Source organism: Gallus gallus, chromosome 1 (assembly GCF_016699485.2).
Source record: "Gallus gallus isolate bGalGal1 chromosome 1, bGalGal1.mat.broiler.GRCg7b, whole genome shotgun sequence".
Taxonomy (NCBI): domain Eukaryota; kingdom Metazoa; phylum Chordata; class Aves; order Galliformes; family Phasianidae; genus Gallus; species Gallus gallus.
Window position 1 is genome coordinate 156,896,627 of NC_052532.1, and position 25,486 is coordinate 156,922,112.

Genomic DNA, 25,486 nt, shown 5'->3' on the forward strand with positions numbered 1-25,486 from the left:
TTATATTCGAGGTGTTTGCCCAGCCCCCTGCATCTGAACAGACTCATATCAGATGTGATCTGTGCAACGCACAACAGCACATTTCTTTACTCTAGTGCTTAATCTACTTGCAGCCTTTAATTGAAAAAGGTTGGATTATTGTTTTTCATTTAAAGCTTTCATCAGCTTTTAAAATTGATAGCGCCTATATTCACAAGGGATTAAGGAAGAAAATAAGTATACATTTTCACAGCCTTTATATCACATAATTTGCCATTGAAATTAATGTGTATCATCTTGAATTATAATTTGATCTTATACATAAGTGCTCTGCTATTTAAAAAGAGTCTTAATAACAAATCTACCAAAGGCAGTTCAAAGCCTTTTTATCATTTTTTTTTTCATTAGTATCTCCCATTTTCATTTCATTGCTTTTGTTCCTTACCACCTTCTTCATCCAGAAAAATAAGTAACAGCCAGTGTCGCTTTTGAAATGGAAAAATGGTTTCAAATCACTGGCAAAGCTTAATGACTTCTGACTGCTGAGATATGTTAATTTAAGCCAGACCAAATGTTCCTCAGCTGCAAATATTTGGTGTTGTTCACTGGGAACTGGCAAGATTTATGAGGGCCCACTGGCAAAGGCTCTCTGCTCACATGCCTCACATTACAATTGTTTCACATGTTAGATGATAAAAGGCTGTTTGAAAAAAAAGAAAGGGGGGGGGGGGCAGGGAGAAATCAACTTTTCACAGAAAATGTGTATAGGCCCAGAAAGGACTTAGAAAGACAGCTACGCTTTTTTTTTTTTTTTTTTTTTTTTGTCAGTGAATCTTCTCAAAGAACCATTTAGCTTCTGAATTAATGTGGTATTCTCATGCCAATCTACATTCTTTTAATCCTCTCAAAACATCAAAATCCATGTGACTGGATGGTTCAAAGCACTGGTAATGGAGCATAGAGGACTTTAATTTTTTCTGCTTCTTGGTGGCCAGTCCAAACTTACTGCAAGCTCGTAGTGGCCAAAAGTTATTAACCTTTGACTTTTTGGTTATTTTGAGAAATGAAGTTAGTGATCTCAGTTTAGTAATAAGTAGGTCGACATAGTAATAAGTATCCACACTATAAATGCCACAGTACCTTATGCTGTCTTGATAGGGGATCTTACGGAGACAGGACAGAGACTAAAATGTCCTCTGAGAGAAGGTACTTGTGGGATGAGTACATCAATAGGAAAAAAAAAAAGTGAAAGCATTCCCTGCTAGTCTGGATATTAGCTTGAAAGAATGTAAATTAGGAAACATTAAGACTGTCAGAATGCAACAATAAAAGCAAATAATAATAATTGAAAAAGCGTAGGCAGTGAGATGTTCTACAAGCTATGTTCATGTATTTCCTTTTTTCCTATATGCTTAAAGGGAACCCTTCAACTTCTATATTAATTAAAAGAGAAATGAATTCCTGACTGGCTTAATTTGCTCTTTAATTTGTAAGTGACTGTACAGTACTGTATTTCTAAATATTTCTACGTATTCTAACAGTGTTAGATCTTTCTCTTTTTTGAATGCAAGAGCCAAAAAGTAGTATTTGCAAATCACAGTGTACAGATAAAAGAATGAAAGCTTTCTCTGCTGAGTTAAACAACACGTTGCCTGCCTCCTACCCATGCTTAAAACCTTCAGGACAAAAATAGTTTCGTTTTCCCCATCTGTCTGAGGCTATTTTTGAAAGCCTGATTGCTGCTTTCATACAGACAGGTAACCTCAGCACTCGGCACACTGGTTTACCTCTGCTGATTTTGCTTTAGTGTTTTACCACAGCTTTTTGTACCCCTAATTTGTCCTATCACCTGATAGAATAAATAGGTTCTGCCACAATTCGCGATGAAGAATGATACCGCGGCTTTATTCACACTGAATCAATGCCCCCACCCCGCAACAAAGCAACAATTCTGTTGTGTATCTGTACAGAAGTGTTAGGGGCATCCTAAGCTGAGTGAGCATCAGAGAAAATTCATTCAAACTTTATGGTATGGATATTTGCAATCAGAATAGATTAACCCTGATTATACATATCAGCTACAGTGAAGGTCTACTAAGCATGAAAATGTCTGCTCTAATGATTATAAGGTGATAACTCCTGGGCCGTGCTCACGGTTTCCACTGAAGCTGGTGGGGGCACTGTAAATACTGTGTGTCTTCCTGGGATTTTGAACAGGATAGAGAAACGCCTCTGTGAGGGTCAGAATGTCCCCTTGAGTGGTAAGAAATTGTTTGCACTCCTTCAAATTCATGCAGTGGTTCTTGCTGGCAAGAGAAATACCTTGAAATAAATAAACCAGATACTTCTAGAGATATTTCTTAACTGAAGAATGGAAAACTGTGATGTCCATACTTGCATTTAGGCTGAAACAATGTATTGTTTGTTCCTTAAGGAAAAATTAGACCATGAATTTGCGCTAAGTACTTTAAATTTGCCCTTCACTGGGATAAAAGAAAAAAAGAAATCTGACAGCCAGCAAAAGAAAAAAATCCTAATTCTTTTCTTGCATTAAATATGACACAGATTGTAAAACGCAATATTTTTACCCTTGAAATGTTTAGAAGTATTGACATTCTGTCCACTCAATTGTCAGCTTGTCTTTAGAGATAGAACTTCCAGGTTGCTAGCATTTAGTAAACTGACACTGATCTCTATTCTTTAAACTTGTATGCAGCTATGAGCAATTCTTGGCTTAAGAAGCCCTCCACGATATCATGTATGGTTTTTCTCTCTGTGAGCATTTTAAAATTTTCTTTCTATTTTTATGGCTAATCTTCCTAATCTGTATTATTGAATAAGCCTTTTTTAAGTTTTACCACAAGTCTCAATGAAGCTTGAAAAGGGATTTGGGAATAATATGGGCTGCCATTCCTTCGGGGGGACCTGAAAGTTTTGACTTGTGCTACTGGAGGGTAGCTCCTGAATGCCAGTGAGGGCTGGTGCAGAATGGGAAGCTGCAGGACCCAAATGAAGGCAGAGTGCAGAGCTAGTGGTGTTAGAGGCAGACCTGGGAGGTAAGGGAGCTCCCTTCATGAGTTATTTGGTTATTCAGTGGGAATCTGTGTATGCTAATTGGGCAGCACCAAATCAGGTTCAAGAGTCTGAGGACCCAGCCTTGTGAGCTTGAAAGCATATTCTGAGTCAGAATCCTTACTCGGAAAACTCGGATGGAATTTAAATAAATAGTAAACAAGAAAGGCTGAAAAAAAGAAGTTGCTCCTTTGTGTACCAAATGGAAATATAAACAAAATTAGCTGCATCTTACTAAACATTAAAGCAGGAAAAAGTATGGTGTTGTAGAATAAATTGCCAGGCTTTCCCAGAGAAAGCAATGGCATTACTTGATTTCTCTGCCATCATTCATATTGCTGGGTTTACTTTAGAGTGCTAGAGAAGTCCATTATCATTTAAATAAAGTTTGTCATGTTTTACTCCTCTTGGCATGAAAATTCTTCAAGGATAAAATGTCTGTTAAATTTCTCTGTTTTCATTCATTCCTGCTTAAATGATGAAGCATGAGTTGCGGTATTTAATGTAATAAGAGTATCATTAATTTTCTGCTAAAATGTTTCTGCATGTAGACGTGCAAAATAAGTATCTACCATGCCATCAGTTGGTTAAAGAATCAAAATGAGGATGACAGTGTTTTTCTAAAGAAGATTTCTCTGAATCTTTCCACCCACAGGCTCTGTTGAAGGCAGTAAATAGTCCATTTTTGTTAATGAAGCTTCACTCATACAGCTGGGATTGTTTAATATTTTACGAGTGTTACTTTGTTTTGCTCTCAACGATCTCAGGCAGTTAAGGATTTATGAATCGTGTTTTTCTCAGCCCATCTGCGGTTTCCTATCTTCCCTGGCCTTGAGAATATGTTTAAATTTATTAAAGCGAAGCAAAGGCTCATTATTTCAAAGGAGAGCCAAAGTGACACAGTGAATTGGTTATTAATGGAAAGGCACTGCCATAGGGCGATTGAAATTTAATGATATCCTACAAGAAAAAAATGAGGGTGTCACTTTCCAAAAAGTCATGCTAAATGCCAGCCTTTTTAAGGTCCTGCCGCTAATTTTATGCCTGCGCACAGTAATGTTTTCAAAAGCGTTTAGGAAACACGGACCAGTGACTGTACTGATTATCCTTTTCACCTTCTCGCCTGTTCCAAATGGGTTTGTGCAGTGAGCGATTTAATCTCTAAATATAGGGAACGTTAAAAAAAATAACATTGCTGTTTTTCACAAGCTAAGGGCCTTTTGCAATCCTCCTGAGATGGACTTGCAAATATGCTATCTCCATATGCTCACAGTAAGCTCTCAAACTGGCTCATCACCAAAAAAAGAAAACAAAAAAAACTTCAATCACTTTATTTCTTCTGCATTTCTGTCATTCAAGAGATGTTTTAAGTACACAGAGTACATTTATCAGGAATTAAGTCACACGTGATACAAAGAAGATTAGAGCATATTTAGGGACTCCTGAAATTTCTCAATTTTCTCCCAATTGGATGACATTTTCCTTCAGAAGAAAATCTTTGTTTCCTGAAATAGCTTCCAGTTGTCTCTGGATTGTTAGCTCGTATACACTTTATCACTCGCTTTTGTCAATTCGAAAGGCAAGCTAAGCAATTTTCTATCAAAATCCATTGTATTCCCAAATGAATGTTGGGTTTTGTTGCTGTTTGTTTGTTTGTTTGCTAAGTTTGTGCTTGGTATAAGTGCAGGCCACAGAGGATCGATAGTGTGGTGTTTAGGTGACTGCTGACAGAATTCCAGGTAGAAGAGGGAGATCAGGAGCTAGGGGGAAATACCTGCATTAGGACTGCAGGGCCAGGCTGACAGAAACCTGTTGATGATTCTGATGCTCAGTGGAGTATTATTGTTTAATGTTCCAGTGCTAGTGATAACTATATGGTTCCTTCTAGTTACATGTTTAAACACATGATTTACTACAACTATAACCATGTTTAAGCACAATTGAGGAACACAGATTGTGGATAAATCATGGATAATACAAGGTCTGTGTAAATGTCTGGACAGAAAATAGCTTCTGATAACCATGTCAAAAAAGCAGGCTCTACATTAGACACCTAACAATGTCAGATGACTGTTCCTTTGTAAAAGCAGAAGAAGTGACAAAGGATTCTCATGCCATGACAACAAAGCTGCTATGGCTACAAAAGCTATTGTGTGACTTTCCTCAGTTCTTAACCATCGTGATGAAGAATCCCCTTTAGTGCTTCCCTGTAGCTATTCTCCCAAGATATCAGCTCCCCCAGAAAGCATACAAATACCAGCAGAGCAAAAAGGGATAGTGGCATAAAAGGATATTTGGTATCAATCATCCCACATTAATGCAGAAATGGTAGAAGTCAGTGGTGCAAAAGACACACTAGGTCATCTAGTTCATCTCCCTGCTGGTGCGGGAAACATTCCCAAACATATATTTTCTGGTGCCCTGTCCGGTCTAGTTTAAATACCTGATGCAACTCATTTATATTTATACTGTAATTTTCTTAGAAACATAAATATAAAACCAAACTCCAGACTTTGTCCTTGACAGGCGCATTAGTAACAAATCATTTTCTAACCTTGCTTATGGTAAATTTCCAACCATGTGCTGACAAGTAAACAACATTTTTACCTTTTTTTTCCTTCTTTTTTTTTTTTTTTTTTGTTACTCAGAATACTTTCTGTTCAAAGTCTCAACAAATGAAAATCAAACAAAACAGAGAAAAAAAAGTAGAATGATTGCACCGTGTTCTTTCTAAAGGGAGAAATGCTGCCCTTTCTGGAGGCGTGTATCTGACAAACATCCCCTGCATGCAGCCCCTCCTACACAGAAGATAACCTGTGGTCTTAAATATACCATCTGCCGTCTGAATGCCACAGAGATGTAGGCAGCATGAGTGTAATAAAGGCTGGTAGTCACCTCCCCACTTCGTCTCTGGTAACATCATTAAGAGGAAAAAGCCAAATTTGGAACACTTTCTGCTATAGAGCAGAATGCTGTGATTAGAGATCCCTTTCTGTTCAGTTTGTGGAATAGTTGCAGTGGGCTAGAGTTATTTGCAGAACGGAGCCACGTAGGGTGAAATGAGTCCTGGCAAGGGAAAGAGTAAAAGACCTGGCTTCACACACCTTGATCTTGAATTGGGTTGGTGAGTGGGTGCTGGTAAAACAGCTTGCTGTATAGCAAGTAAACACTGCTGCCCTCTTCCTAGAGCAACAAAGTGAGAGTGTCTCACTGTGAGTAGCACCAGAATCCTTGATGCTAAGCGTCCCTGTCACTTACAGTGCAGGAAAGGACAAATCTTGAAACTGGATGCAAAAAGTATTCTATCTAGCACTGTGCCTTCAGGAGTGCTTGCAGTTGTATGGGGCAGGAGGGCAGAAGAGTCATAATATAAGGTTGGTAAGACCAGCAAACACTGTGTGAACTGAAGCACTGATGGGATTTGCATAAAATGTTAAAGAACACAGGGAGAAATGGTGCCTCTAGGGCCTACAACTTCAGTTTCTCAGCTTCCTGTTTTAACTATAAACTTATCATCCTATAACCTTTCTAACAAAGACATAAACACTTCAGCTACATATATTTTGATTGTTTCGTGACAGTTTACTGGAGGCTTAGCAATGACAGATTTCTTCATTGTCTTTTTGCCAAAATTTGTCCTTTAAGTCATTTTTGTTGACTGCCCCTTTTAGCAGCTCACCTCACAATGAGAGAGGAGACAATTAATGGGAGGGTGATTTATCACTGCCAAAAACTGTCAAGGACTTCTGTTGTAGCTAGAGAAAAAGCAATTTCACATTATGGCATTTCATTCCGAATACATTGTATTTACAGCTCACAGTTTTATTTTCAGAGCCTATTATCAGGTGAAACAGTTGCATCTGAAATGTTGTTTGTGACATAGGTGACCTGTTAGGATTTGATAAGTATTTACGCCAGAGCACAAGGGGCTCACACATCTGCTGTTGGCAGAAGCAATGGAAAAAAATAACCTGGAAATGAGGCGTTTGATTTTTCTGGTTCCTACACTCGAGCATCTGTTGCTATAATTAAGTGGCATTCAGTAATTGCAGAGCAATGGTGAAATAAACATATGCATTCTTGCCAGCTTTTCGGATTTGGTGTCCTTACAGTAGGAGAGACAAGCAAAGTGACTTCAGCAAGAACAAAGGGTTCTGTAACAAAGTTTAACAATTAACTTTTCCATTGCATCAAGAGGAATTTTACAAGGAAAAAGAAATAAAGGGAGGAAAAAATCTAAATTGGCTGGTGGCTTTAGTACATTTGAACGGATCACTGCAAGAGGTAAAGCACAGTGCTGAACTGGGGACGTGTTAGTGCTTTCCTGTTGAAAGTACATGGCTCCCCTGAGGTTGTATTTAGAAACTAAAAATTGTGAATGCAAAGGAAGAAGTGTATTACACACACAGAGTTTCTGTTGAAATGTACTGCTTGAATTTGAAGAGGGAGCTGAGAAGATCTCGGCAAGAGCCCCGGCTGCCTTTGTTTATGCAGCAATTGTGGTGTAAATGAAAACAGCCTGATGGTCAGGATTGGTTAAGAACAATGACTAAAACAGGCTTTTTAAAAGAATCACTTATAAAATATCAGTGAATCAAATGTTCAGTATTTTTAGTGAGATTCCTTATACAATCCTGTTTGTTAGAAGCAGTATGGACAGGGTTATATAAGTATATACATACATTTCTGGGAGAAGTTGCAAGTCAGAACACTCTCTTATGTGATAAGAAATTTTATGATGGTATTTTTTTTACTTCTAGAAATAGACTGTCCATGAATTTATTTCAAGAACAGTTCTTACACTAAAAATAAAAAATAATAGTGGGTGATGGCATGGCAGCACCTATGTAACCCAAAGGTACATGGCAGATGTAGTGTGTTATTAATTCTGGGAACCTAGGAACAGAAAAGAATCTCTGGCTCTTGCTGTCCTTTGAGGCCAATAAAGAGTGAGCATGAAAAAGAGCTATTAGTATTGTTTGAGGAGGGCGTTCTGATATATGCTTTGGCACTTTCTCTTGCATGGTCTGAAGCAAGTTTGGCATTAACTGCATGTCTGCCTTTTTGGCTGGTGAAGTAGATAAGAAAAAACACTGCAGTGGGTGGAAAAAACTGCAGTAAAGCATCTTTATGTATACAGGCAAACACATTCACGTAAAAGGGCTGCTCCAAAAGTAATGCCTCCTATGTTACTATGTTGGCCATGATGTCCAAAATGGATGATGGTGGTATGGAAGTAGAGGTTAAGCCTTTCCACCAATATGCTGTTACATGTTGTTGCTGTGTGACAGATGGCAGCAGAGGGGCAGTCTGACAAAATGACGTCTGACATGGGAGTGCATACGAAGCAAAGGGGTGTAGTTGAATTCCTTCATGTGGAAAAAATGGCACCCACTGACATTTGTTGATGCTTGCTGAATGTTTATGGAGACCAAACAGTGGATAAGAGCACAGTGAGGTGGTGGGTGGTGCTTTTCAGCAGTGGCAACAGCAACAGTAGTCACCTTCAGTGGTGCAGATATTTTTGAGCATGGCATGCAGGCTCACTTCATTGCTGGTGAAAATGCACAACTAATGATGGTGACTGTATTCAAAAATAGTGTTTTTTAGCTGAGGATTTGCTCTAGCAAACAGTGTTACTGTGTTCTTTGTATCTGTTGTAGTTTCCATGGAAATAGATAGGAGGCATTATTTTCAGAGTGGCATATGTACATACATACAAAGAGAGAGAAGAGAGATAAATAAATAAAGCAAAGAGAAAAAATCTTGTTTAGCAGAGGTGGAGCAAGGTTGAAAAGTGAAAATAGGTGACAAGTCCCTCCTCAGTTTTTGTTACTCACGTTGTTTAACATGGCTGTAGCTAGCCATAAAAAGTCAGAGCTTTAAATAACTGTAATATGTATTGCAGGGTTACGATCTATATGACTTAATTAAATGTTAATGTCAGGTTGCTTTTCTCACGTTATTGTTTCAGAGAGTGAAACTGAATGTTAACTAATTTTGTTTGTAAATGCAAATGATTTGAGATCAGATACAGCTTTGTGCAATGATAGATGATTATTTTTAGTTAATTTAATTAAATCAGATGCTAATTTCAGTATCTACGTTTAAAATTATTACTTTATATATATATGTATATATATATATATATCCGTGGTGTAATGCTGACAGATTAAGCTACTCGGAGTGGAGGAGATTATTGTTTAAGAGAATGATACTAGTAAATACAGATATTGCTTAATATGCTTAACTCCTTTTTTATTTCACAAGCGTGCTGTTGGATTTTTATGTTTGGTTTTTTTTTTTTTTGGAAACATCATGGAGCAATGTTTCTAAATGAGGTGAGAGTCAGGAGACTTTAATTGCATTTCAGGCCTTGCCAGCGACCTGTTGTGTGACTCTGGGCAATGCACTTCAGCTCCTTGTGCCTCTGTTTCCCACTCTATTTTTGTATATCAGAATTCTTTCAGGAAGGAATTCTCTCCTAAGAGTTCACGTAGGACTTTGATTTCCTTTTTGAGCCCTAGGCACTAAAAGTAAGTATTTTCACATTAAGTATTTCATTGAGCAATGCCGGAAGCTTTTTATTTTTGATGGAGGCAGTCCTACAGACTGTGGCTATGAGCCTGCTCTTATCCTTGCATTGGCTTCTGTTTTTGAGCCATGTGAATAGGGAATACGGCATTAGTACCTCTTATAATCAACATTCTTCTGCCAACATCCATTCTCAGCCTATTAAAAGGAAAAGATAGTTTTGAGAACTCTGTAAATAGTGAAAGATCTATTATGCTGTCCACTAAAAACTTAGCAGAGGCTATAGGAGTGATTTTAATTGAGATTTTTACAACCGTTTGATAACACTGTTTTGATCACCGTATTTAGGGCTGGATTCCAACAGTGGACATAAAACCTCTGACTAATCCACCGAGTCACCCAGTCCCTGTCATATATTGCTTAATGGCCCATGGTGCCAGGAATTATAATAGCTCTCTAGTAATTTTTTTTTTTTTTAAAGAAACTTTATGGGCACAAACCCTTGTATAAGTTTAAAACTCAGATTTGTAAAAAGTCGAGGAAAACTTAGTAGAGCTATGCTAAGCTGCAGACTTTTTATTTACAAGTGTATAGAGTCTGAAATCGCATATACTATAAGTTAATGACTAATATTCCAACTTTGGTTGGTTAATGTTTGCAGGGCACTTACAGATGCTAGAATAATCTCTAATGTTTTTGCTCAATCTGCTCTGGAGATGGATGAAATAAATAGTTTAAACTAATTAATGTAACACCAGCTGTTACAAGTGCTTGGCAGACGTCTGTGAGTTTTGATGGGCAGAGAGCGGCTGTTGTACTTGACTTTATTTTAGTACAATGTTGATCACAGTGTAAGCTGGAATAAATGACGAGCCAAAGGAAGGAACAGAGGATAAATTCTGTGTAATGTAAAGTAAATATTACCCTTTTTCTGTAAATATTTTTGAGGTTGAGGGAGAGTTATACTGGACTTTTATTAAGGCATAAGTGTTGTGACAGAAGCTGTTGTAACCGTGCTTGATTTGAACATGTTTTACAAAAGCTGCAAATGTATATATACATCTACAAAAATCAAAATTGCCCCTAGTTTTCAAAATGTCTTGAGGCTTAGTGTGAGCACTTGGGCTGTGTATTTCATTTTTACCTAGTAGTTGCTGCTAGAAAGAAATAGTGTTTAGGACAGACAGAGAAATAAAAATATTAGTTTTAGAAATGTAGTATGCTTGTTGATAATAAGTTGTATTTTTCTGTTATTTGTATGCATTTGGTTGTATCATACATCCTTATTTATATTGCACTCCAAAAAAAATGAGCAAAAACTTTCAAGGTGCAAAGTAGTTGTATCAACCTAAACTTAGTTCTTTGTGAGGTAGATGTAATTTATCACTTCATGGTCAAAAAAAGCCACAAAGCTTAGAATATATTTCTGATGAGAATTCATTGTTTCCACAAGATTTAATAAGAAGTTTAAGTATCCAAATAACTTCTCTCTTGAAGTTGGAAGGTAGAGTAATTGTGCTGTGACAGGGAAACGATGGCTGCTATCTCTCTGTGTGCCAGCGTTAAGATAACAGTGTCATTGTACAAATTGTTACCCTGTGAATGTGTCTAATAAGTTATTATAGCGTGCTGAGCAGATGGCAAGTCTGCTCCTTGAAAGAATTGATGGATGGGATATGATGTCATCAGTGAGATGACAAGGTTCACAAGGTACTTGACCTCCAAGAATAAGTCCTAACTGGTTAGAATTCTAAATGGTGAACTTTTGTGACATTGGCTAAATGGGAAATATGTGCAATTTGTATTTCTTTATGGTAGTGTTTACCCTCTTCACTGAACTCCACATAATGGGATTTGGTCCCTGAAGACCTGGAGATATTGTTGGAAGGTTTCACCCTGTAACCTTCAGAGGCTTTCAAATACAAATCTATACGTCTAAACTTTAACAAAATCCCACTGTATGGTATTTATGAAGTCAGGTTTGTATCTCTACCTTCCTTTCATGTATGTATGTATGTAGAAAGAATTTGATTGAAGTGATCAATTAATTTCATGTGTTCTCTCAAAAGAGAAAACTGCTGACTCAATAAGAATGTACAAAGCATAAAATCATATTTTGCAATTTTATAAGAATGTGCTTAAAATTATGAACTATTCTTCTATGCCAAGGATATCCTAATAATTTTATTTATGACTAGGATATCTATCTCTAAATTGAATATGTATTTGATCTTCTGACCTACCTATTCCTCTATCTAGGAATCTTCCTTTTTATTCTGTTCCCAATTATAGTTAACGTTAAATTTTCATTGTTGAAAAACAGGCTTCTCAGATAGCCCTCTTAGTTCTTTGCATGATTCATGAAATGAGGAAAGTGCATGGGAAAGCCTCAAGAGAGAGAAACCAACTATTTAAGAAGAGGCAACACAGCTGTGTGGGATAGACACCTATCTTCTCCTCTTTGTTATATAGTGAATTTAGGCCCTTATTTACAGAGACTAAATAACCTAGACTGATAGTGTCTACCCTTCATCTCTTCAGACATTCCATAAACCCCACTGATTACAAAGTGAGCTATTTGTATGTATTTTTTATGAGCAATTATGCAGATAGACATATGCTTCAAAATCTGGAATTAAAAGTTTGTATTAATAAATTGTACATTGGAAACAGAAGAACATACAAGGGAATATAGTGAGAATATATCAATAAGAGAACAATAGAAACAAAAGGAATAAATGAATACTAAAGATACATATTATGCCTCTCCTGCAATTAAAGTTAAAGGAAAAGTGTTTAAGGTCATTTTTATGAATCCATGAAATTCAAAAGCTTTTTTTGTTGATTTAGCTTTATTTGGGCATGACCAAAGACAGGAAGGTAGGCGGAAGAGACAGGACCATAGTAGTTAGCCTTTTTAAATTTTTAATAAAATACTCATGATTTCTTAAAACGCTTTTTGCTATCTGGCTCCTTTCAAATGAGGAAATGTATTCCTTGTGGAAAACACTTCCATATTTTTTGATTGTTTGCAGAACAAAAGATCAGTGCTATATACCAAGAAAAAAAAAAAAAAAAAACAACCAACAACACAGCAACAGCACCTATGAGAACTCATACATGCATACCTGTTCTGAATTACTTATGCTATTTATTTTCAACGTGGATGGTTCTTTGATATATTTGAATATTCATTTGACAATGTAATGCTTGCTTACATGAACGGAAACTAGGAAAGCAGATGAAAGTACTACAGATCCTATGAATAAAAGCAATATCGTTTTTACATTTCATCATGTTCTGACTTTCAAATAAGTAAAAGTTGTTTGTGAAATTTCTGCTACTGGGAAATATTGATCCATTTTTAAAATAAGCTTGCAGGTGCAATAACGCTTTCATAAACATTCTTCAAATTGCTTCTGTCTTTCCTGTATAAATAAAATGCTGAGGATTCCTAAAATCTGAATTACAGAAAAGCTATGGATTGAGTGGTAAATGTTATAACAAAGTATCAATTTTAGAATAATTACTTTGAAAATATGAATTACAATTTAAAGTTGCCATCTTTGTATTGATTTTAAATTCATGTCCCTAATAAGTGAAGCCAGTGCAGCTGTTTCACATGTGATGTAGCCTTGTATCTGGTTCTCTTGGTACAGAAAATGTGTAGTCAGTAGAAGGTAGATGGGGAAGCTCTCATATCATACTTCTTCCTTTTACTCCAGTAATAAAGACAGCAGTATGGTGCCTGCAATAAATAATAACTTATTTGCATATGACTTGTAAATAGTTATCTCTTTACATACAGTTTACTATCCATATTGGATTATTCTTCCTTGATTTCTTGCCAGTTTGCTTAAATATGTTACAGGAGGAGAAACCTGCTCAAAAAGAAGTATTAGTAGGGCAGCACAAAGATGAATCTTTAAACAAATATGTTCATTAACTATACTATACGCATGGTAGTGGGTTGATCCAATGGATTTGGTTCTGTTCTTCTAAAGTAAACTGTTGGCTATATCAATGTCCACCAGTTTGTTAGCGTAATTAAATAATACTCTGTGAAAATCCCTAAAGTCATTCAGATGAGTTTATCAAATGATTTGATAAATAATTCATTTGAGTTTTTAGTTTTTAATAAAACGGAAAGAGTAGAATCCATATTGCATATAATTATCATAGATGTATTGATTATGCAGCGAAAGGATGTTCAGTAGGTAAATCTTTTCTACCCACGTACATGTATGCATGTATGTGTATGTGCTAGAGGTACATAAAGTTTTAATACAAGGTAAATGAGTGTTCTGTGAGCTCGCTTTGCCATATGGCCCCTGTGGAGGATAGAGGGCCCTGGCTAGCTTAAGCCTGCCATATGGACCTGGTGGAAAAAGGTAAGTCTTACACACAGAGCAAACCTACCATATGGACTGGGTGGAGTACTCAAAACTCTAAACATTTCTCATACACAAGGGCCTTTTACACAGAAGAATGTAAAAACATGCATAATACATTACACAACAAAGCCATTGAAAAATGGATCAATTGTTTAGATTTAATATGTTGCTTTCAAGCAGTGCCCAAAACTATATAAATAATCAGGGTTTATTTTGAAATAGTAAAGAAGATCATCAATCATTTACAGCTGACTATTTTACTTTGCATTTAACATCTGCTGTATAATGGGACTGTACAATACCACCCTTAATGCTGTATGAAAACAGAACAGCCAAAAATAGTGATGGGTTTAAAGCAAAGTTTCTCTGAATGTAATCCCTCATTGTCTTTCTTTCCCCTCTGATGTTAAACTGAAAAGTAAATGTAATGCTTTGTGTAAGAACTGCGTGACAAGTCCTGGACTTAGAAATGTCATCTACACTCTTAACTCTTTTGGGCAATAGGCTTAGAGCAGCGATTCAACTTTATTTGAAACTGAAAGGATCTGTGTCAGCGGAAGCTCAGCTTTTTGGATGTCTTAGATGCCTGTTGCTTTTATGTTCAACAAATCTTTATTTATCTTCCACTGTGAAAATGATGCTAGATAGTGGTGTTTTCTCTCACAGACCAAAGTGATAGTAAAGTAGCATAGTAAAATGACCATTATATTTCAAACTACTGGGCATCCTTTTTGATTCTTCCTATGCATTCCCATGTAATCATAAATCCACTGGCTTGAATTATTTATATATATATATAAACACACCGCACCACGTACCAAGATTCAGATCAGGAGTACTTAAAAAAGATTATGCCAGAATATTGGAAAATGAAACATAAATTATATTTTTAAAACCTTATCTTCCATTTTCTTGTCTGTTCTGATAATGATTTATATATTTTTTTCAGTGTTTTACATGCAAAAATGAATAAGCAAAGAAGAAGTCAAACCTATTTTAGTTTGCAAATAGGAAGATTATTTAGGCTGATATATCTCTTCAGATTTTGTTAACAATCTTTTCCTTTTCTTGAGCTATATATTTTTTCCACTGGTCTTTAGTTAGACCTGACATTTCAAGAAAGGGACTCATTTCTTCATATACTGAAGAGGGAAGAAACAAACAAACAAACAAACAAACAAAACCCAAGAAATTTCAGAAACAGCATATGTTTCTGAGAAAAATGAGACAAAAAAGATTCTAGGAAGCAGTAGAATATTCTGAGTTGGAGAAAACTAAGACAAAGAGGAGATAAAGAAGGTGATTCTGAAAAAAATAGAGAAGAATTCCGATTTTAGTTTTTGAACTTGCCGAATTATACCAAAATTTACCAGAAGAGCAGCCTTTGTTGCTCTTGACCTCCCTTCAAAAAGTGCAGAAAATTACTGAGGTTGCTGTGACTTGCTCATCTCAGTCTTCAGAGTGCAACAGTTCATAAAACCTTGCAGGACTGTCATGTCTTGATACAACTTCTGTTCTTTCTCTACCTGGGCTAAAAGCCAACCTGTTGTCAGGGTGCTGAATAAAAGTATTATCCTTAAATATTTAATGAGCCCATCAGGTTAAGGTAATAAGCCCTGTGCTGTTTGTTACAATATGTTTAGTCAGTAAGGCATAATTTATCATAAAGAGTAAAGAGATTTGAAACCACTCTTAGTATTTGTATTTTGTTTCATTGCTCCTGTTACATAATATTTGTAACTGCTTTAGAAATTACATAAATATTCTTTTCCAAATATTTTATTGTCATAAATATTGAGACACTTGCATACATTTTGTTGTGAAACAGAATTAGTAAAATGCTTAGATCCTGTAGAAGAGTTGCAATGCTTATTTCCTTCGTATTAGAGTATAGATAAAAGGCGGAATGCCATATTTCATTTCAATGAAAGCTAGAAACTGGATCCTGGAAAAGATTTTAATTTACCAATATGTGTATGGCATGTTTACTGTGCAGAGTACCTTGATTTTTTATATTCCTTGTCAACCACCTAGGTTGTGACCTAGGTTACATGGTGACTCCAGGCAATTTTTTTCTTCAGGGCTGAATCTGACCTCGTAATGTATAAATACATAAAGGATATTTTTTGGTCTTTTATAATATGTATTCTGATATATTTGCATAAATTACATATTCAAATGCATGAAGACATGCGGGCCAAATCATGTATGTGTTTTCAAAAATAAAAGCAGTAAGTGCAAGCTTATTTTAAAGTGGATACCTCAAATGAAGCAGAAAACATTAGAGGTAAAACTTCTACATTATTCTATCAGTGAGCATCAAGCTAGTGAATGCCATAGAAGTCTCACTAATGGACACATTCTGGCAGCTTGTTGCAGATGTTTGATGAATGAATTGCTAGAGGAATCATATCAGATGTAAAAATGCTTGCCTTTTCATTGTGAATTTTATTTCTGAGCGCTCTGGGGTTTAGGGATTTTGGCTTATTATTATGGATTTATGTGAAAATCAGATATTCAGATATCATCTATAGGCAATGAGTTGAGAAATGTAGCTATAATGTTGTAAAGGACTGTTTCTGATCCTATAAACTCTGAAACTCATATTGAACTCCCATAGGCAGACAGCCAAAATTCTATTAGGATATCATAACCATATAATCCAAAATGTGTACATCAATTATTGTCTACAACATTTGCATCTGAGTACTGGAACCATTCCATAGATAGACACATTAGGGATGTTTATTACATCTAAAAAAAAAAAAAAAAGATTTTAAAAAGATTTTAAAAATGAGTTAAGTATAATCAACAGTGTTCTATGTGAATGAGTGTTTTCAGCTCCAAAACTAAGGAAACCTCTGTGCTGTGCCACTTCATGATGTTTGCAAATCACTCATTTTGTACTCTTACTGCTAGTGAGAATTGTCAAAATACTTTTGGTTTTGATTACTATTTCTATCCTGGCTATGAGAGGAACCAAGGTCTTGGAATAACTGTATCACATATTTCTGTGAAAGATATTTGTATATTTCCAGTTAGATGTTTAATTAAAGACTGGATGCTACTGAACTGCTCATGATGCAATGATGATTACCTTAACTTGTGTGCGTACAGGACTTGGCTAACATTATCTTCCAGTCACTTTCTTTTTAAGGCAGGATTTCTTCTAACACATTTAGAGTTTTTCCTTACATATTCAAGAATTCCAGAGTCCACTACCCAGTATCCCCACTGTGTTGGCTGAGCTGATCAGACTTTTTTAATTATTTTTTTCTGTTACTTTATTGGCATCTTTAGCTGTAAGAGTGAGGTGCTAATACATATGAGATAGGAATTTTGGCATTAAAAATATTGGGAACAACTCTTCTTAGTATGATTCCAATGGTAGGCCTTTTTAGGCTGGTCATCTCATTCAGTGGTCTAATTAATATATTATCAACCTAAATACTAAGGGGCATGCAATAGTATTCTTTTTTTTTTTTTTTTTTTTTTTTTTGGAGAAGGTATTAAAATCAAGTGTAATGACTGGGATGCCTTACAAGAAAGTGAAGTGGATATGAACACATGTATATCAAAAGTAGGTTTCTGCAAAAAGAACTGTCACTGAGCATTTTATATATTTACCTAAAACTTGATATTTTCAACTAGATCAATAGATCCGGCTTTACAAATTCTGACCAGAGAAGGATTTTTCTGCTGTGGTGGGAGACTGGTTTAAGCCACCATAAATGCAGAGAGTTTAAACCTCTTCTGACTTCTCTTTTGAACTTCTCAGATATACTTATTTCTGAAGGACTGTTTACTTTTGTGTTGCCTCTTTACACCAGGTGCCAAACTTACCCAGTCTACCTCATCTGCTCACCAACGCTGCTGGGAGCTGCTGGCGGGTTATGTGTTGCTGAATGAATGACAATTGTTGAGTGTTGCACAGACACACCACTGTCTATTCATTTTCTTGTTGGGCATCCAATCTGCTGTCTGCAGGTTACCAGGGGTCGTGTGACAAGGCTGTGTCAGCGCTGTTGTTCAATACCCCATAATTGCAACATGACTATATAGGGAGTTTCTGAAAATGCTGGCTTCATTTGTTTTCTGGAGAGAATGAATGCTAGACGTATTAATTGAACACAGATCGACCAACCAACCAAATGAAAACAATCCAGGCTGCACAGAGAGGTTGTGGACGCTCCGTCTGTGGAGGTGTTCAAGGCTAGGTTGGATGGGGCCCTGGGCAGCCTAGTCTAGTATTAAATGTGGAGATTGGCGGCCCTGCATGAGGCAGGGGGGTTGGAGCTTGATGATCCTTGAGGTCCCTTCTAACCCAAGCCATTCTATGATTCAATGAATACACAATGCAAACCACAAGAAAAAAAAAAAAAGTGTGAATGCAGTGCAGTTCCAGGCATAAAACCTTCACTTTCAGAGAATTACAAGTTACCAACTGTGCTTATCAAGAATTCCCTTCTTACTACTGTTAACTTACAGAAAATGTCTGTTATTTCATTATTCTTTAATAATCTTAAATTCCAAAAGAATAGATGGTCCTAAGGATTAAGCCAAAACATTTTTCATTTGAAATAATCCAATAAAATCAAGCAAAATATACTCGTTACTTTTTGTGATATTTTTTTCTCTGCCTTTTGCAGTGGCCATACAGAGACATTTAAAGTGTAGAGAAGAACAGGCAATACAAAAATAAGTATGTACACTATGGGTGTATTCCCTTGTGTATTGTTTTCATCTGTTCATAATTTTGAAAATGTAAGGCTTAGTATAGAATACACTCATTCAGTTTTTAAGTCCAATCCCTAATTTAAAGTTTGATGTTAATCATAAATCATGGTCAGATTCAACGTACTTGGCTTGATCTTTGATTCTGCATACATTCAGGAAAGCTAGATGGATAGTCAGGCTACCTAGGCTAGGCTGTGAGCTTCTAAAGCCAAAACAGTAAGGAAATGAGATGGCTAGTATCATGTGTGATAGGTTTTGATTTCCGAACCAGATAGGAAATCATGTCTATTTGCTGTGTAGATGATTATCAACACAACTTCAGATTATGAACATGACTTCAGAAAAAGCTCAGAATTGCATTTATGAACATATAGTGAGCCACATTTACACAACTCTCCACATACACTTGTGCACAGAAGTACTTCTCGTAGAATTGCTATGAAGCCAAGGAACATTCCTATTAGCACTCAGAATTGCTTGGCTGATGGAGTGGAGCTAGTAGAGTGCTAATTGGGACATTTGACATGAACCAGTAAAATACATTTATACTTTTTTTCAGCGTCCAAAGCACAGATGGCTTTTATCAGTATTTGATCTCTGCCAATAGCACTTAAGTATCTTTAAAAAAGAAATAATGGACATAGTACTCATATTCAAGTTGCAGTATTGGCATGTGCCTTGCGTTCATACTAATATATTGTTTAAAAATACATTAAAATATTTAATGTACCTTTCTCATCATCATTTTTCCTTAGAATTTGTATTTCTTTAGGGTTAGTTGAAGTTCGTTACCAACAGGTGTTCAAGATACTTGTACTGTATATGCTGAAGTCTTTTTTGGAGTTACCTTGGAATATCCTGCTTTTCCTTTATTCCTGACCATTAGATGTGTAAAATGCACTTTTATTCTGTGCAAATTTCTGTGAGTGAACAGGACAATTTTTGATATAGGGGCAGCAAAACCATATTATTCTATTCGGGGCATTGTATATTATGATGCTTCCAAATGTGGAAGCCATACTAGCATTTTAACATTTGATTATATGGTAAAATACATTTGTTAAAAAATATGAAGGATGATTTGTTCTAAAATACTGTGAAATCCTTAGAATAAATAAACCAACAAATACTACTTTAACCCAACTCTAATTGGTAATAGGCTGCAAAATAAGATAAAAGTTATTAGAATAATCCTTTTATTGAAAGAGAAAATTAGATAAGTTGTGCTGATTGACTCTGAGGCCCTCCTAGGGACATGTAAAATGAAGAATAAACTGAACTTGATCTAGTCCAAAGAGCCTGAAGAAATCCTCACAGCTGGAACGTCACCACTAATTACATTTTTACTTTTTGGATATATTTTGCCAACTCTTCATTCATTTACAGTGATTTTACAGCATTAATTCCTTAACAAAACTAAAATGCTTATCTTTAAAGTAGATGTTTTTATATATTTGATTTTACCAGCAATAAATTTCATTTACAGTGAAGTACTGTGCTTGAAACACAATGATAATAACTTATACAAAATATTCTGTGTTAAATGACACAGCTTTGCCATTTTGTTTATTTCTTGCTGAGTCAATAAAATTTCTTACTCCTTGGGCACTTCTTTCTCCATTATTTCATCTCAGTTTTACTATCCTTCCCCAAACTATTTGTCCACCTTGTGTCTTTCTATACAATTCTCTCAGTTTAGCTTTCACTCAATTCTTCATTAGTCCCTATCTCCTTTTCAAGTCATACCAGTTTCCAAACCTCCACATCTCAATTTCAACCCACAATACGTTTGTCTTTGTGCTTACATTAAATGATATGAGTGAGTTGTTTTAGGAACAGATATATTTGAAGTATTTTACAGAGAGCAAAAAAGCATCAGTACACATTACAAAGAGCCATTAAAATTACAGAAAGACATTAATCTGCAGACTATTTTTTGAGCCAGACATTATCTCTTGCTTTCAAATCCTGGCAATATCAACATTTTCCATTTTGATTGGTGACCAGTCTGAACTTACCCTACTTGCATTTAGGAACACAGACAACAGACTGGCTACCGCTATTCATCTATTATTGTTTAAATGGCTGTCACATCTTCCATAGTGTCTGTTTCCATGTTATCTCATGAAGAGCAAAATAGAATGGCAACACACCAAGTACAGTGAAAAATGTTACGTGTATTTGGCCCAAACCTGCTGTTGTTCACAGATAAAATCTAGTTTGAACTAAAACAGGTTACTTTTTGAAACTGAGGAGCAATGGGTTTAATGGATGTGGCGTTTGCAAAAGTTTTAAATATACGTGTTGATTTCAGACTTGCCTGTTACAGTGATTTAGTTCCAGTGTCAAGGTACGGATTCATCTCTGCTCTGATACTGTAGAGATTTCAATAATCATTTGTTCAATCCTTGTTTTTCTGTTAATTTGTAACATCTTGGTGGTCAGCACAAACCAAGGCAGGCCTGGACACCTTTTTTGTGCTACCCTGTTCATTTCATCTCTTTATACTGTTCTGCTCCCAGCTCTGACAGTGGAGTTGTAGATTGACCCCATTTCTCCTCTTGCCCCAACTTTTCTTTGAATGCTTTGTTTGATGTGTTCAGACTAAAAATGCCAGATCTCTGTCTCCCAGCAAGGTCTTATCATTTTTGCAGTGTTGCTCCACTAGTAGGTTGAGGACCATTAGTAGTTCCTTTGCAACAGTTCAAAAGATGCTATGTTAATAATTATTTGGAAACAAAGATGGAACACTGTGTTGAGAAAAGGGAACTTAGGCAGGAATGGAAGATTTTTAAATGCTTCAATGGCAAGAGGTCATATTATTATTGCTACTAAGATATGTGGTTTTGTTTTAATTGGCCGTGTTTACAATGTGCTTTTTCTTAAAAATGCATTTTTTCAAGATTCCCTCAATCATTGCTTATCTCACATCCACAAATATTCATGCTTCCTGTGTATAATATGTACATTTGCTCTGCTTCAGACATACTCACACTCAAAGTTTATTTCACATGGGACATCAGGAAAACAAAACCACATTAGTCTGAGATTTTTTTTGAGTTTAAGTTTCATGAAAATAAGTTCACTGCAAGTTCAGCTCGCTAGTCTTCCCCTTCAGTGTAAATTTGTTTCTGTTATTTATTATAATAGAAGAGTTTAGATTTTGAGTTCATTCTATTATCCATAACTTTAATCTTTTGGAGTTATTTTGCCTATTGAAAAATGGTGCCATACGTTATTGAGAAAACCATTACAAACATGTTTTGAGCATGCCTAAAATACAGCAAACAACATCTATTTATAATTAAAGTACAGCAGAGACTTTAATCCTTTGCCCAAAGTCTCAGGTAAGACCTGTGTTAGAAGTTTTCTTTATCTCAACTATTACATTGGAAGAACATAGTTTTTAAGCAAAGTAAGGTCTATATATATTTTTTTAGATAGGTGCTTTTTATCTAATATGTTTTAAAACATTTTTCAGCTCAAGGCCTAAAATTTTAGTAAGATTTTAAGTTATTTCAAGAGGGATGAGAAATTTTTGGCCTATTTCTGTGACAAACCTTGAGGCATACTTTCACATTTGTATAATTTAGTTCCACGATGCATACTAGTAATAAGACTCTTTCTTTCTATACCGTGCAAGTCCTGGGACCACTGATATATGGAGGACTTTAGTCAAAAACTCAAATGAGTAACAAAGAAGAGGTTTGTAACTTCAACATTGTGTGTGAAACATTTGTGAAAGCCATACTTACATCAATCAAAAATAATACTGTGCAGCCTTTATCAGTCTATAATTTAATCACTTCTGCTTAAGTTTTAATTGTTTGTTGTGATTAGTGAAAGCATAACAATTCTGTCAGCAGTTTGGAAAAAAAAATGATAATTATTCTTCACACTAGAACATGATTGCAGAAGATGAACTAGCAAGATTACTTGAGAACAGTAAAGTAGTTTACAATATCCAGGATTACCTATTTATCTGTTTTTCCTTATGTGGTGAATATACCTATCATATTTTTAAAATTGAAAATAAGCAATTATTATTTAAGGTCAAGTTACTGTATGTTACTACAAAATGATGACAGACAGTGGAATAGCATGAGGATAGATGATGCACACAAACAGAGTGCGTTTTTCATAGTCTGCTTTTAATCTCTGTAAGATTTTGCTTCAGTCATCTACAGCCAGTTTTTCTCAACAGTCTGTGATCTGACTGGAAAATCTGATGAAATATACTTAACTAAATCTTTTTATGTGCTGAAGCTTTCCTTGGTAATCATCAGTTTGTTTCACAAAACTTACCTTGGTGAACTTTTGACTTAAGACTTTATGAGAAAATAAAAACTGTTCCACAGATTGTAAAAAAAAGAGAATATTAAATGGGCTTTTACTCCTTCTGTAGGCAACTCTCAGCCTAAGCCCCTGTGAACTGGGAAGAACAGTTTTCACGGTATGATTGATCATTCCAAATGTAGATCTTTCTATCTGAGCAAGTCATTTGAGGCTCCTCTTATACTCAACAGGAACTTCTAGAGGAAGATTTGTCTCCTTCTGTATCCTCCTGATGGCTATAATAGTTTAGATGGATTAGTGCCTTAAAATGCTGAGTTTCTTTCCACTAGCTATAGAAAGAGTCAGGTGGGACAAGCCCAGGAGCCTATTTAGGCATTTCTGTGCAGGGACATAGTGGATGCAGCTTTTACACTAGCACCATTACATGCCAGTCAGTACAATGGAGCAGATGAGGAGATGGAGCAAGGAATCAGAACCTAAAAGTGCTTAACAGAGATTTCTTCTGTCTGGAATGTTGATGGAAATGAACCTCTAGAATGAACTGGGATTCTGAGCTATAGTGTGCTTTCCCTTGGCTGCTGAAACACTCTAGCCCATTCTTGCAAAAGATTTCAATTTTTCTCTCTCTGGACTATTGCCACTTTAGAATATACAGCACCTCACTTATTTTTATTTCTTTTTAGGAAAATAGTATCAGGAGTTTCATGTAATACACTTCCAAATGTGTATGCTAGAATAAAAAGTGAAGTACAACTATTCATTAAAACTGTAATTAAATATACTGCAGAAAAAAAAATAAATCAATTAATATACCTCAAAAAATATGTATCATGTTGATCAAAGCTAAATGAAATGGACTAAGACTAGCCATTGCTAAGAAAATTATGAATGGATATATGTATCTAAATAAATGTATAGATAGTTTTCCTTTTGAAGAATTCAGATTAACATCTAGTGCAAAGAGCTTGACCTAAATTTCTGTATCATATCAACAGTAGTCTAAAAATATTTCAAAAATTAAAAAAAAAAAAAGTATAATGAAGGCTTTTTTTTTTTTTTTTTCTTCACTTACTTTATAATCCACTCACAGATTATCTATGAAATGCTAATCTTAGAAGTCTTCAGAGTCAGGGAGTTTTTCCCATTCTGATGTCACAACTGATCAGATCTGATTGTTATGATGATCCCACTAAGGAGTTGAGCACTAATTGTTAGAACATGTCTGTGTTTAAAAAAAATTAGGCCAATGATTGTAACCATGCTGTTAATATCATTTATTGTTCAGTGCATGTTTCAGCTATGGGAATCAGATATACTTTTTTGATTAAAAATGCCTAGGTAGTCTGTAGATTTTCTCTGTTTGCAGAATCTTCTGACCTGTAAATTAAAGCATTGAGTGGGAAGGGTTAATTGTATAGCAAGCCTCATATTCAAATCTTTCTCTTATATGAAATATATGTCATGCTAGAAAATATATTCTATTGTCAGTTCAAATAGAACACAAACTAAAATGAGATAATTGGGAAGGTGCCCATAAAGTCAGCTTGAATATTTTATCACGAGTATATGTGAGATAATATTTGTTTTAAAAAGATTCTATGGCACTGTAAACTCAGTCTCATTAGAGACTGCATTTAAAAGGCTTATAAAGTTACTCATTAATGTTATCTTGTTGTATCTCCACAGCTTTTTCATTAAAGAAAATTCAGCAGAAAGCATTTTCTCCTGATAGCAGGAACCAATTTGCAATAAATGTTCTGGAAACCACTAGGGAAGCCATTACTGAAGTCTAATAAAAACAGACAAGCGTAACTTGTTCTATATTTTTGTTTCAATCACATACAGATGAGACCCCGCTCTCCACACCAACCGCAAGAGACAGCCTTGACAAACTTTCTCTAACTGGGCATGGGCAACCACTACCTCCAGGTTTTCCATCTCCTTTTCTATTCCCTGATGGATTGTCCTCCATAGAGACCCTTCTGACTAACATCCAGGTAGGCCTTTCTGTAGATCAGCGTAAAGGAGTGGAGAGGAGCCAGTTGTTAAGATTTGTCTAAATTAATACAACCATTTTAGCTTAATCAGTTCATAAGATTATTTGGATCAACTAATTTGCTGAAACTTCCTAGTAATTTGGAATTTAAAGAAGCTGCAACAAATGAATGAATTTAGAAGCTGTCAGTTACAGTACATAAAAAAATAGATTGTGTATTAAACCACAGCAGAGAATTTGATGAAAATGACATCGGTGTGTTTAATAACATTTGTCTTAAATGCTCTTTTTATTACAGGCTAATGAAATGCATCTTACTATTTAGGTATATCTCACTTACTAAGCAGAGAAACCTTTCTTTAATAAATAGTTATTTCAAATTGCTGGAGTGCCAAGGTGGAAATGATATTTAAAGCTATTTGAAATGTGTCTCTCATAAAAACATTCACAAAAAAGCACTTCTTTTATAAGTAAGCTC

The 25,486-nt window shown here is 35.5% G+C and overlaps 1 protein-coding gene across 7 annotated transcripts in view; it reads left to right on the top strand.

Moving 5' to 3' along the window:
* The window catches only part of DACH1 (dachshund family transcription factor 1), a 369,319-nt gene that overhangs the window by 286,542 nt on the left and 57,291 nt on the right, over window positions 1-25,486 (top strand). For all 7 annotated transcript variants that reach the window (XM_015275195.4, XM_015275204.4, XM_015275226.4 and 4 more), the window contains one exon: window positions 24,858-25,009. In XM_015275195.4, coding sequence (XP_015130681.1) covers window positions 24,858-25,009 — 152 coding nt within the window. The remainder of the gene's footprint in view (window positions 1-24,857; window positions 25,010-25,486) is intronic.